The sequence below is a fragment of the Branchiostoma belcheri genome, unplaced genomic scaffold (genome assembly GCF_001625305.1).
Source record: "Branchiostoma belcheri isolate BF01 breed outbred unplaced genomic scaffold, Haploidv18h27 scaffold110, whole genome shotgun sequence".
Taxonomy (NCBI): domain Eukaryota; kingdom Metazoa; phylum Chordata; class Leptocardii; order Amphioxiformes; family Branchiostomatidae; genus Branchiostoma; species Branchiostoma belcheri.
Window position 1 is genome coordinate 1,039,118 of NW_017802492.1, and position 12,502 is coordinate 1,051,619.

General features: G+C 45.6%; 2 protein-coding genes across 2 annotated transcripts; one reads left to right on the forward strand and one right to left on the reverse strand.

The window, feature by feature from the left end:
* Window positions 1–3,021: 3,021 nt before the first annotated feature.
* LOC109486700 lies at window positions 3,022–5,136 on the reverse strand. The gene is made up of 3 exons (XM_019790596.1): window positions 5,121–5,136; window positions 4,081–4,275; window positions 3,022–3,292 (listed from the first exon to the last, which is right to left on the reverse strand). The coding sequence occupies exons 1-3, from the start codon at window positions 5,134–5,136 to the stop codon at window positions 3,078–3,080; spliced, it is 426 nt and encodes a 141-aa protein (XP_019646155.1). The 3' UTR covers window positions 3,022–3,077.
* Window positions 5,137–6,837: 1,701 nt separating this feature from the next.
* Window positions 6,838–11,938, forward strand: LOC109486711. Its single transcript, XM_019790606.1, is given in 4 exon segments — window positions 6,838–7,440; window positions 7,784–9,110; window positions 11,092–11,754; window positions 11,757–11,938. Coding segments are annotated over 4 exon segments (2,775 nt in total).
* The last annotated feature ends 564 nt before the right edge of the window (window positions 11,939–12,502 follow it).

The following is a 12,502-nucleotide window of genomic DNA, read 5'->3' on the forward strand; positions in this document are numbered from 1 at the left end:
AGGTACTACAACTACAAAATCGGGCTTCCCATTTCTGTGACCTCTCGGTAAACTTCACTACACTGACTACAGTGACTTCACTACAGCAGCCCACACTCTTTTCTTCATGCTTCTAACAGTCCTGACTACAGATACTACAGGTACTACCACTACAAAATCGGGCTTCCCATTTCTGTGACCTCTCCATATTCTTTACTACACTGACTACAGTGACTTCACTACAGCAGCCCAAACTCTTTCTTCATCATCCTGACTACAGATACTACAGGTACTACCACTACAAAATACGGGCTTCCCATTCTGTGACCTCTCGGTATTCTTTACTACACTGACTACAGTGACTTCACTACAGCAGCCCAAACTCTTTTCTTCGTGCTTCTAACAGTCCTGACTACAGATACTACAGGTACTACCACTACAAAATCGGGCTTCCTATATCTGTCACCTCTCGGTATTCTTCACTACACTGACTACAGTGACTTCACTACAGAAGCCCAATCTCTTTTCTTCATCATCCTGACTACAGATACTACAGGTACTACCACTACAAAATCGGGCTTCCCATTTCTGTCACCTCTCGGTATTCTTCACTACACTGACTACAGTGACTTCACTACAGCAGCCCAATCTCTTTTCTTCATCATCCTGACTACAGATACTACAGGTACTACCACTACAAATACGGCGCTTCCCATATCTGTCACCTCTCGCGGTATTCTTCACTACACTGACTACAGTGACTTCACTACAGCAGCCCAAACTCTTTTCTTCATGCTTCACTTTTCTGACTTTTCTGACATTTAACGTCGCGTTCTTGCGTAAATGCGCGGGGCAGGGTGTGCCGCGCCTCTAATTGCGCCCGCCGGTGAATTAGACGAACGCCCGTCGTGTCAATGCGAAGCATTCGTCGCTCGGGTGACAGGCCGTGCCTGTTCCGCAGGATTGTGATGCGTTGCCGGCCATGATGCGCCAAATGTCGTGCCTACCGCACGCTCGGACGCCTTTGTATCGGGATTTGTACACGCTGGCGCCGTGTACCGACGCAGTGTACCCGTGAGGTGCGTTTGCCGGCGATTTCGTGACAGCAGTCATGATCACGAACGCCTATCGAACTCCGGCGTAGCATCACTCGGTTTGCAAGTCTGGCGTGTCCCGCATATTCGTGATGCGTTGCCGGTCGTGATGTGTCGCGAACGTCTATCGTAATCCGGCGCCGCATCACTCGGATTGCAAGTTTGGCGTGTCCCGCAAATTCGTGATGCGTTCGCCGGCGATTTTGTGACAGCAGTCACGAACGTCTATCGAAATCCGGCGCAGCATCACTCGGATTGCAAGTCTGGCGTGTCCCGCAAAATTCGTGATGCGTTGTCGGTCGTGATGCGTCGCACAGTGTCTGCCGCACGCTCGGACGCTGTCGTGTCGGGTTGTGTCAACGCTGGCGCCGTGTACCCAAGTGCATTTGCCGGCGGTTTCGTGATGGCTTACACAATCGCTACGCCCCGAAACTTTGGTTAAGTGTCCTGGCGATTTCGTGATTTGGGTGACGGGTGTTCTTGTGATATTTCACATTCTATGACTATGGTACGTACTGGTACGCAATGGGCGCACTGGTACGCAATGGGCGCACTGGTACGCACTCGTACGCACTGGGCGCACTGGTACGCACTGGGCGCAGTGACACCGGGCAGGCATGGCGAATACGATCGGGAAGTGGGCGCGAGGACACCGCTTGCCTGGATGCGCGCCGCGCTAAATTCGTGATGTCTTACATGGAACATGTGCCGAAAAAGAACCAAGGTGGTGAAGCGACGAAGCGAACGTCCAAGTACAGCCATCTTTGCGCACCTTAAGCTTGTTTTGTCTGTAATTACGTAAGAAGGGGGTATCAGGTGTCTATCGGAATTAAGGCCCCGGGCTCCGCATGGTAACCTTGGATACGTCACCAGGAAGCCAATGACCAACGAGAGATGATCCACAAACATGACAAGAATTTGTTTTGGCTCCCTGAGATTTGTTTTGGCTCATAGAGGCTTGTAAACGCCAGTTTTTCGAGTAAAGTAATGTGGAAACGGACTGTCCTGACAGGTTGTAACTGGTGTGGGGTTAGACAGACTGAGGAATCGATGCATTTCACACAACAGCGAACGGGTAAACAAAAGTGACGATCCTGTCTGTCGCAATACTTCACGTGGTGCCTATTCTAATTGAGTCAAGGGGACGCTCCTGACCACTCAAAAAAAATTGTGTGAATACAAATTCCAGTGTAAAAAAAGAAACCCCGATAAAAAAGCCTAAAAACAAAAATAACCCAAAGTCCAGCGCACACACTTCATATCAAATTCACTTTACAACTCAATTTATATCGCCTCCGCCCCAATCTCTATCGTTTTAACGGCGTTTTATTCATGCCAAACTATTGATTTTTAAGATTAAAAGATCGTAACCTAAACACTTTTCTGTGCCTGCAGTAGGGTCAGTGTTATATATATTGAAGCCTGCTAGAAGGATGTTCACACTCGACCACGACTTGGACAAGACTGATCTAGGGACTCGTGGGTCCCTGTCCTTTATTGATCTTTAATAATTCACACCAGATCTGTTACTGGTGGGAGGACACAAGTCCTACCCTCTACATTAGTAGTGCCACAAATGGAGTAAGTATTCAGAGTAGTATGGCAGGTAACTACCAGAAATAGTGTCTTAGTGACGCAAACAAAATTGCGAGTACCGCACGCCAATGAACATTTCTTAGCATTGACACAATCCTACAATATGAGGGTGATTCGCTAATGCGTCAGGCAGTACACCCGCTCTTGACGAATGTCTATTAGGAGTAAACAAACATAAAATAACTGTGCATATATATATATATACGTACTTCCTCATCTTATGAAGTTCTCTTGTTACTATATCCGTTTAATATGAATAAAGCATTGTCACCAGTTATGTTACCGAGTGAGACTCGCGGTAAACATGATAAAACAGAGGGTAATTAATCAATCAAGTAGCAAATTTGTCGTCCTTTTGGAAAGCAATAGGTCTCGGGTGTTATTTTTGGTTTGATCTCTGTAGCCACATCAATTACAGGCGTAAAGAGGGATGAGGACGACCATGAGTAGTATCAGAAATAGAAGTGGCAAAGAGACACCGAGGGCGATACCGAGTTTCGCGTTTTTCGACAGAGTGGTGCTCTGGTGGACGTTGTTTCCCTGTTGGTTAATGTTGTTGGAGCCGCTTTGATGGTTAACGTTGACGTTGTTGGAGATTCCTTGCTGAAAGATGTTGAGGCCCCCTGCAAAAACGGGATATTTTAACGTGTCGTCAAATACAATACATGTGCATGCCATCGGCTAGTAATTTTTTGCATAGGGGAATCTTAATCTTGGGGGAAATGCATAAAAACAGTCTTCTGGGAAGTATTCTGGGTTCTCGTGATCTTCAGGTTCATCCCCGATTTCGAATTCCTATGTCTGACGTTGTGACCTGTCATTCTGCCTGTCAATCTTCCCCAGCGGTGCTGTTAATCTACTCTCTACTCGAATAAACGGACACAAACGCACAGTTAAACTTAAGCCACACAAATTGTGCTTCCTTACCCGGAAGTAACTTGAAAACGAATTATTTTACTCCATAGGCACGTCAGCAATGGCGGTAGCCTCTAATTCCATTTCCTCAATTGAATAGAACCATTGTGCGCAACGAAACTAAACATCTTTTAAGATGTTTAGTTTCGTTGCGCACAATGAAAGGTTGGCATCCTCCGCAGACTCCAAGCGGGCAAAAAAAAAAACAAGATTCCTACATTTTCAAATTTTGACATCATAAACCTTGTTAACCAAGAAATGTTTACTGCCGTGGTGAAGGTCTCACAAGAGTTAAAACGTTGCTTTTTGTAACCGTGTATTTGAAAAGAAAACTATAATAGTACAGACTCACCAATACCCTGGGTGCCAGACTAGTATCGGGCCGTTAGCCGTTTATATTCGGCAGCCAAGAGCACTTCGCTCGCTTATCTAAGTTACCGCTACGGGGAGCTGAACCAGGGCCGATAGTAGTCTGACACCGAGGGTATAAACTCACCTCCGCCTGCTGGTGGATTGTACCCTCCGTTACCGCGCGGTTTGGCGACGTCGCAGCACCGCCCCTCGTACTGAGAGGTACAGATGCAGGCGTTACCGGACGGTGTCCCGCTGTTGTAGCAGAACCGGTTACAGGCCGCCGTCTCTGTACCGGTAGTACTGCAGCACGAGCCGCCGCGGGTTCGGGTCCTCGTGCCTTAAAACATAAACATTGCATTTCAAACAATAAATGTACGCATAAACTACTCTCCAAGCAGAGGTTTTGGGTTTAGGCTTACTTTTAGCCTTTCTTTGCACTGTTATCTTTTTTATGCCTCAAAACACGCCTAAAAATAAGCCAAATCCCTAACCTCTGCTTGGAGAGTACACATAAACATGAATTCACTTTTGGAAAAAAAAATTGTCAAACTTGGTAAACCTTGACTAATTTAAAATTAAAGCTGAAGACGACAGAAAGTTGCTAACCAAGGTTGATAGGCTGAAATATTTATTTAAGTCAAAGCTGTACAATTTGAAAGCGGAGATCTTTGTAGCAGTCTGCAGCAGTTTGCAGCAGTGAAGAGAAGTATATGTATATTATAAAAAGTTAAAATTGCGAGATTACAAAGCTAAAGGTTGCTGCTTTACCGATATTTCCACAAGGATCGGTACACGAGCTCCACGGTCCCCAACTGTTCCAAGAACAGGTACACCCTCTACGCCGCCGCCGCCTCCATGATGTACTTCAGAGAAGGATTACAAAATACCTAATAAGTGATTTTTCTGGTCGTTCATCAAAATAAATCCTCTTTAAAAAGCTATTCACGCGTCTACAGAAGGGGAAAAACACAACTTCCTTGTTGTGACGCAGTTCATAACTTGAAAGTGAAACTACTTTTTTACTGCTTTAAATTTATATCTTAAGAAGCATATAACCATCCTTATACTTGCTGAGTTTGAATGTTAAACTATAAACAAGCCCCCTTTTACGTGTTTTCGCCACCTACCTGCCCGTGAAAAGGCAGAGAAAAAGAACCAAGATGGTGAAGCGACGAAGTGAACGTCCAAGTACAGCCATCTTTGCGCACCTTAAGCTTGTTGTGTCTGTTGTAAGAAGGGGGTATTAGGTGTCTCAGCTTGGTAACCTTGGATACAGCGGGAAGCCAATGACCATCGCGAAATGATCGACAAACATGCCAAGAATTTGTTTGAGCTCCCTGTGAATGCCTGTGCTCATAGAGGCTTGTTGTTTGGGTGAACTGATGTGGAAACGAACTCCGCTGACAGTGTGGGCTTATGGAGAGACTGAGGAAGCCATACAAGGGCTTAACAAGGGTTGTAAAGGAAATTACTGCACTTGATCGTTATTTACTGCCATTGTAAAGCTAGATACTGTGTACATAGTACGTTACCTGAATGTACAACCTTTGGTAAATCCAACTTTTCGTGCAGTGTTAGTGTGGGAGACTGGATTTAGCGGCATAACTCTTGAAGACATAGATCAATGTTCATGATTTTTAGCAGGCAGGTTACCGTTGAAGAGACCAAGGTCAAATGTAAATATGGGCTTCGTGGGGGGGTGGGGGGGTCCCTACGTAACTGCAGTGGACCTTTGGTGACACCCATGTATAAACACATACTCGTATGAACACATTTAGATGTACACACACGCGCGCGCGCCCTCTGGCAGAACAGTGCGAAAGTGCAAGTGCAGTGCGAAAACGCACACGTGTGAGTGTGAACATTGCATCTTTCTAGCCTGTCTGCTGATGGTGTGGTATCGGGTAGTGAACTATTTATTTGTAATCATCCCATGCGATGTATCTATTCAACACATAAAAAAATTCTGTATCCCAATTGAAATGTACGTAATTAAAGATATATCAAAAGACGGATTTGACACAATGTTGACGTGTGTGTGCATTGGAATACATAGAGATATACATTTGACAAAACAGTTCAAAACTCATACATTTTCATAAGGATAAGATAAATTCTTCTTTTATGAAAGATTCTCCAAATCTTTCTCCAAGCGTCTAGTCGGGCAGCATCTTCACGTTGGGTGAAATTCCATGTATCTGTAGCCATCACGGTAATGCTAAGGCCCTCCTGGGCATTTTGTGGGAACGAAAAAAATATGACATAACAGACAACCACATACAAAAGAAAATTGAAAACTTTTAATCATGAGCACTACTTGTGTAATATACTATATTCTTGATGTATGGATTCTTTATTTTTCGTTCAGGCAAACAGCCCGACTCTGCCCCAGTTAGGAAATGTGTCATTAGCTAAAGGCAAAAGCTATTTTTCAGGTACAATATGTAGGTTCTCTCCAAAGATGAGTTTGGAAAGATACGAAATAATGAAATGCTTTTTGACAAGGTAGCTGCTAAAAAGCAATGTATATTTTGATCAAAGACCTGTGTTGATGATGAGTTTTTGTTTGTCTCAAGAAGAAATGTCGTAAAGAATGAGATTTGTAAATATCTTTGGACTAAGAATGCTTCATCAGTTCTTTCATGTCGTCCTAGATACAGCGGAGAGTTATTTAATCAAAACCTGTAATAAACTGCATGATGATGTGGAATCAGACCACAGTTGCGCCACTGCGGCGGCAACACGGCTGATTTCTGTGCTGTCCAGGTGACCCTACAGCCGTGGAGACACTAGCGGTAACATCTTGTAAAATCCTCTGGTAAGGGAAATATGGTAATGTAACCTTCTGTTGTAGCCCATTGCTATCAATTGTAGGGTGTGTTAAACGTAACACTCTATCATGGCGATAAAGCTGATGGCTAAAATCTCTTTGTTGCTGCTTATGCAGCTGCTAGTGCCATGTGTGGACGCCGGTAGCTGGCAGAGCTGCCGTAAAGTGCCCGTGGCGAAGTGTGGTGTAGGTGACAGCCGTAGCGATGGCCACGAGTACCGGTATGACATCGGAGCGTACCGGTACAAGTGGACCAAATACCCGCGTGAAGTAACCAGCTACAATGGCCCCTTCGAAACTGTTCGTTTGGTTCAGAGATATCAATCCTGTCAGATCTGCTCAAACGAAACGATGCCTACCCAGGGGGGACCCACTCAGAACCCTTCACCATACACGGAAACCAATATCATGATCGTTGGCAACAACGTCGGCAAGCTTGGCACTGATGAGACAGAGATCCTCTCAAAGATCCCATGTGGTAGAGTGTGCAGGTTGTGGTTTGTGGGTTGTAACCTAACGGCAATAGAGGGAGGGGCGTTTGCTAAGTTGCCACAGGTATCTGAGCTGGTCATCTGGCGGAGCAATGTCCAGACTCTGAAGAACGGCACGTTTGCTGGGATGGAGAGCCTCGAGTATCTGCTGCTGTTGGAGAACAACATCACACATCTGGAGGTGAGATTTTAGAATTAACATGTGTTTCTCACAATCCATCATATGTTATTGTTTTAGATTCATGATCATATCTTTAACTTTTTCATGTTTAAGATCCTGCTAACTCAGTCAAAGACGTATTGAAGTCTGAATTTAATACATGTTTGGTTCCAGCCCCAGAGCGTCGATTGTTTCTCCCAGACATAAAAGTTTGAGCCGTTCTCTTTTCTCGTTATGTTTCACTCTCCATATCCCATACAGTAGTAGGCATACAGGAAGGGAGAGGAGGGAATACGTTAATAATTTTGATATCAATTTCCTGATGTTACCATACGAAGCTCAGTACTAGTATGATTTGCTGCAGAATGGCTGCTTCCATGGGTTGCCCAGGTTGTCCTACCTCATCCTTGTGGACAACCAAATCCTGACGCTGTCGCCCGGCGCGTTCCTGGGAGTGCAGCCGCGGTGGGTTGACGTAAGTGCCAATCTTATCGCTACTGTAGAACCGGGGACCTTGCAGGCGATCAAGTCCGTAGAATATGTCCGCGCGGCTGAGAACAAACTGCGATCTATCGGCGTGGAGATGTTCTACGGTCTTGAACGGCTGCGAGTCGTGAACCTGGAGGGTAACAGAATCTCCCACATTGCTGCGGGCGCATTCCACTCAAACAAGCCAATGGCTTCTCTAAATCTGGCGAGAAACCGACTGACCTTCCTGTCTGGTGGTTGGTTCAAATCGTTATTTCCAAACCATGTCAACGTGCGTGGAAATGCGATTGCCACCATGGCGCTGGAAGGTCGGGAGCAAAAGTTCATGCTTGTCTCACTGGACAACCCGCCGCGCTGTACGTGTGCGAACGATTGGCTGTACGACCCCGAGGGGCTGAGCAAGTTCAAGTTTAAGAGGCGTTACGCCAGGGTAATGCGGATCCCCCCGACAGCAAGCTGCCCCGCCTCGCCGCTGATGCCAAATCCTCCCGCTCCGGTCAATCCCGACGGATTGCCCTGCCCTGTACCGCTGGTTGAGGTTACGCATGTTGAGCGAAGCGCCGCGTACAAGTACGAGGCCGCTGGCGACGTGTTTTGGGAGCAATTGCCGACAGTGTCCTTTGCCTTCCCTGACGGCTTACACCACACACTCGACATAACATACGACACAGACACGACCACACACGACAGTCTCCCGACAGGCAACCTAACCGTGCAAGTGGTGACCGACCTAAAGGCTGAGGGCTGGGTGAAATGTAAGGGACCAGAAAACCTGTTCGGGGAAACAGGAAATCGCAGCCTGTGTTCTAACTACATGGGGAGGTCCAGCTTCACCATTTGGCTTGAGACCGCCGAGCCCTTGTCCTTTGGGAACACCACTTGTACGGCTTCTTCGGAAACTGGCTCCGACACTGCCGTCTTTGCGGCGAGCGCGCGCGCACACTCTGACATGACAACACTGACAGCAACCGAACTCACACTCTCAAACATGACACCATTCTCAGTCAGCATCAGCACTACATCGATGCCCAGTGGCATCAGCACTACACCGCTGGCTACTAGCACGAGCGATGATGCAGATCTCACGTGGTACATCGTGTGGGCAGCTCTGGGCGGGTTGTCGGCTGCTGCGGTAGGGGTTTGGGTATGTGCCATGGCCAGTTGTATCAAGCAGAAGCTCAAGCGCAATGTCCCCGATAACGGTGCACTCTGTGTGGTTAAGTCAATTTGAAGACCCCCAGCGAAGTGGGCGTTGTCTCCCCTAGCAACACATAGCAACAACCTTTGACCCCTACTTTTCCAGATTTTGCCCATTGTTCGCTAATTGCCCCCTCCCCACCTAGTGTGAAAACTTCCCGAGAGGGGTGCCGCTGGCCCAGGTGAGATGTTACCTGGCGCCCTGCAGGCGTGTGAAGGGCTGTATAACAGTACTGTCTGGGAAGGGAAGCAGGATGTGTATTGGATGTGATGTAACAGTGTTCCAGGCGTCAGAAAATGGCAGTTTTTTGCTACATCCATACAATATAGCTACAAGCAGTTAGTTGCATACAGTTTAGCTTAATGTATCGCCCCCAAAGTTCACTTCCCGCCAATAGCACACTGAGCCTGGTACACTGGGATTTTGACTTTTACCATCATCACACCGATTGCATGCATGTACTTATGTTCTTCTGTTATAGTATTCATATTTGTTCTTATCAAATGCTCCACAACTAAGTCTGGCCCAAAGGAACAAGTGCATAATTGCTTCTAACTGAGTGCAACTGAGCTTTTCAAGAAGTAAACTTCTCTTGCAAAACACTGTAAAAAGGCTATCATGCTGCTAACTAGCTGTCACTTGCAAAATGGGAAATTTTCCAGTTTTTGAAATACAAAAGAGAGGTTTCCATGCCACATTTATTTATTTGGTCATTTAGTATAGCCTTCCTTGTACTAAATAAGGACATTATACTTGTTGTACAGAATCCAAGGAAAATGCCAATGTGATACAATTTACCATTGATTTCCACAAAATAAAGACTGAATTTCCCATTTTGCAAGTGACTGGCATATGTGATTACTTTGTTTACATTGTTTTCCACCAGTTATATTGTATCTATGATCAATATGAACACTAAGGACTGAAATATGAATACTGTAGTTCACATTATTTAACATTTTCTTGTGTCTTGACCAAACAATTCCTCCAAATTGCTTTATGTGCATGAAGCAATCATATGCCTGCCAAATCAAGGAGGTTCTATGGGTTCCAACTCCATGACCAAATTTATCTCATTTTGCTTGGATAAACCAAGAAGCTTCAATTTCAAACTGAAGCTCCTTGGATAAACAGCCTTAGTCTAACTTTTCTGTATTCTGTGTATGTGTGCTGTACTTGGAAATCCATCAGTTGTTAAATGTCTCTTCAGATACTCCAGTGCTAAAAAGTGTGTATGTTTATTGTTTATCAACCCAAGCCAAGCCAAGCTGTCTGGCATGGCAGGTAAAGGTGTGAAGCAGCCGTGAATTTGCCTATTGTTTTCATCAGGTAGTCTGGTACCCTGCTGTCAGGGACTGAGTCAACAAACTAATTGGCCATATTGTCCCCTTATCCAAACACAGAGATCATATTTCAACCTTGGAGTGACCAAAAGTTGCAATTTTGCCATCTTTTTTTCTTCTCAAAGGCGGAAACATATGCAATGATCTTGTTTCACACCAAAGACATGTCTCAAAAGTAGACAAGTTGAACTTTAATGTTCAAGTGGTCCCAGGGTTGTGCACATTTCCAGTACATTGTAAGGAAGCTATGAATATTTCATTTATGCCATTTTTGGTAATATTTTGAACATATTAAAGAATATCTCTGTTATAATGATATTGGTAATTATGGGACCACCTGAATATTATAGAGTGCTCATTGCAGAATACATACATACCAAATTTTTGTCAAATATATGATTTTAGGGCTTCCGCCGGGAGCATAAAAGTGATAAAATTTAGCTGTGATTATCATATTCATATCTTTATATCAGTAAGCTTTAATTGGAGTCTACATAGTTAGAAAGTATCTTATGGACCCTATGCTTCATGTCTTGTTGTAAGTTCTGGAAGAAAAAAACTTAGTTTCAATATATTTAGCATGAAAGTTGAGGGACCAGTTAATTAGCTAGTAAGGCTGAAAAGTGACTTAACCACACAGAGCAGGTCCATCCCGCAATGGCAACCAGGTCGCTGCCTGCTCCATGTGGCCCCTTCCAGGTGGCAACTCGGAGGAGTCAGAGATCAGTCCGTACGCTGAGGGGCGTTTGGAGGATCACGACAGTTTGAATGAGTCAGAGTCTGTCATCAGCCCTTACGCTGAGGGTGGTTTCAATGACCACCCTGACTTGCGCAGGGCCGAATCTTCGCAGTCAGAAATCACCCCGTACGGGCTGGCGAAGCTGTCCCCAGCGTACCGCGCGTCAGGCCGCCCCCGCGCGCACACACACCCCGTGCCGTCCCGCCCGTACAGCACCGAGCGCCCCCGTCAGAAACCAAACAGGGCACTGGCCGTCCTGGCTGCCTATGGCCAAAATAGTCGCGACAAGTCCGGCCAAAGTTGTTACAAGCATCCCTCCATTCTCCCCAACCCGGGTGCCACCAAGTCCTCTGCCTACCAGCAGAATGCCAGCGCCGCCCAGCGTGCCCGCAAGGCACCTTGCTACAACTCCCCTGCCCTGGCCACCGACCTAAAGCGTACCCTGTCCAACACATATGACCAGCATGACCCTAGCGAGGCAGTCTGCAACTCCGCAGCGTCCCCCGCGGCCAATACCTACCAGCCCGCTGCCTCGCCTGGTAGTGAGACCGGTACTCAGTCCACCATCCTAGCCAGGCCGCCACCGGTGGGGCAAACAGGTACGTCTGCCCCTCCCCTGCGGCCTTTCCTGGCGGGTCTCAGGCGGCTGCCTACTGCCAGAATGACCGTAGAGAGGCACTAAACAACACCCCAGAAAACCCCGAGACAAACAGCTATGAACCGGCGTCCACTAACTCTCAGATTCAATGAGTACAAAAGGAAGGAAATAACACGAATTTGTCCCGACATCTTTTATTGTTTATTGGACATTTCACATAGTCACTCGCCCAAATTTGAAATTTGACTATAATTACCCCCCCCCCCCAAATGTGTCACATTTCTTTCAAGCTTTTGACTGAAAGTTGTCGACGAAAATTTTTGAAACCTTTTTCCTCGTGGCAAGAAACAAATTTAAGAAAGCATATAGTATACTAGTATCGTTATTACTTATAGAAAAAAAAAACACCAACACTCTGTGATGATATTTCGCCACACAGCCAGAGCAACTTGATAACTCTGGACGTTGTGGATGGATTTTGATGATATTTGATATGTTGGAAGGTGTTTTAGTTTGAGACTTTGAAGGAGAAAAATACTTAAAAGGGTTGTTATATTATGACTTTTGGTATCCAGATTGTTCAAGGGATGATTCACATAATTAGTTGCTAATAATACAAAAAATATGGAGATAATTTGCATGATTGACGATAAATCCTAAATATATATAGGACTTTCTTTATTTGTTGATTTCATTTGTTCCCTCAAAACATATTA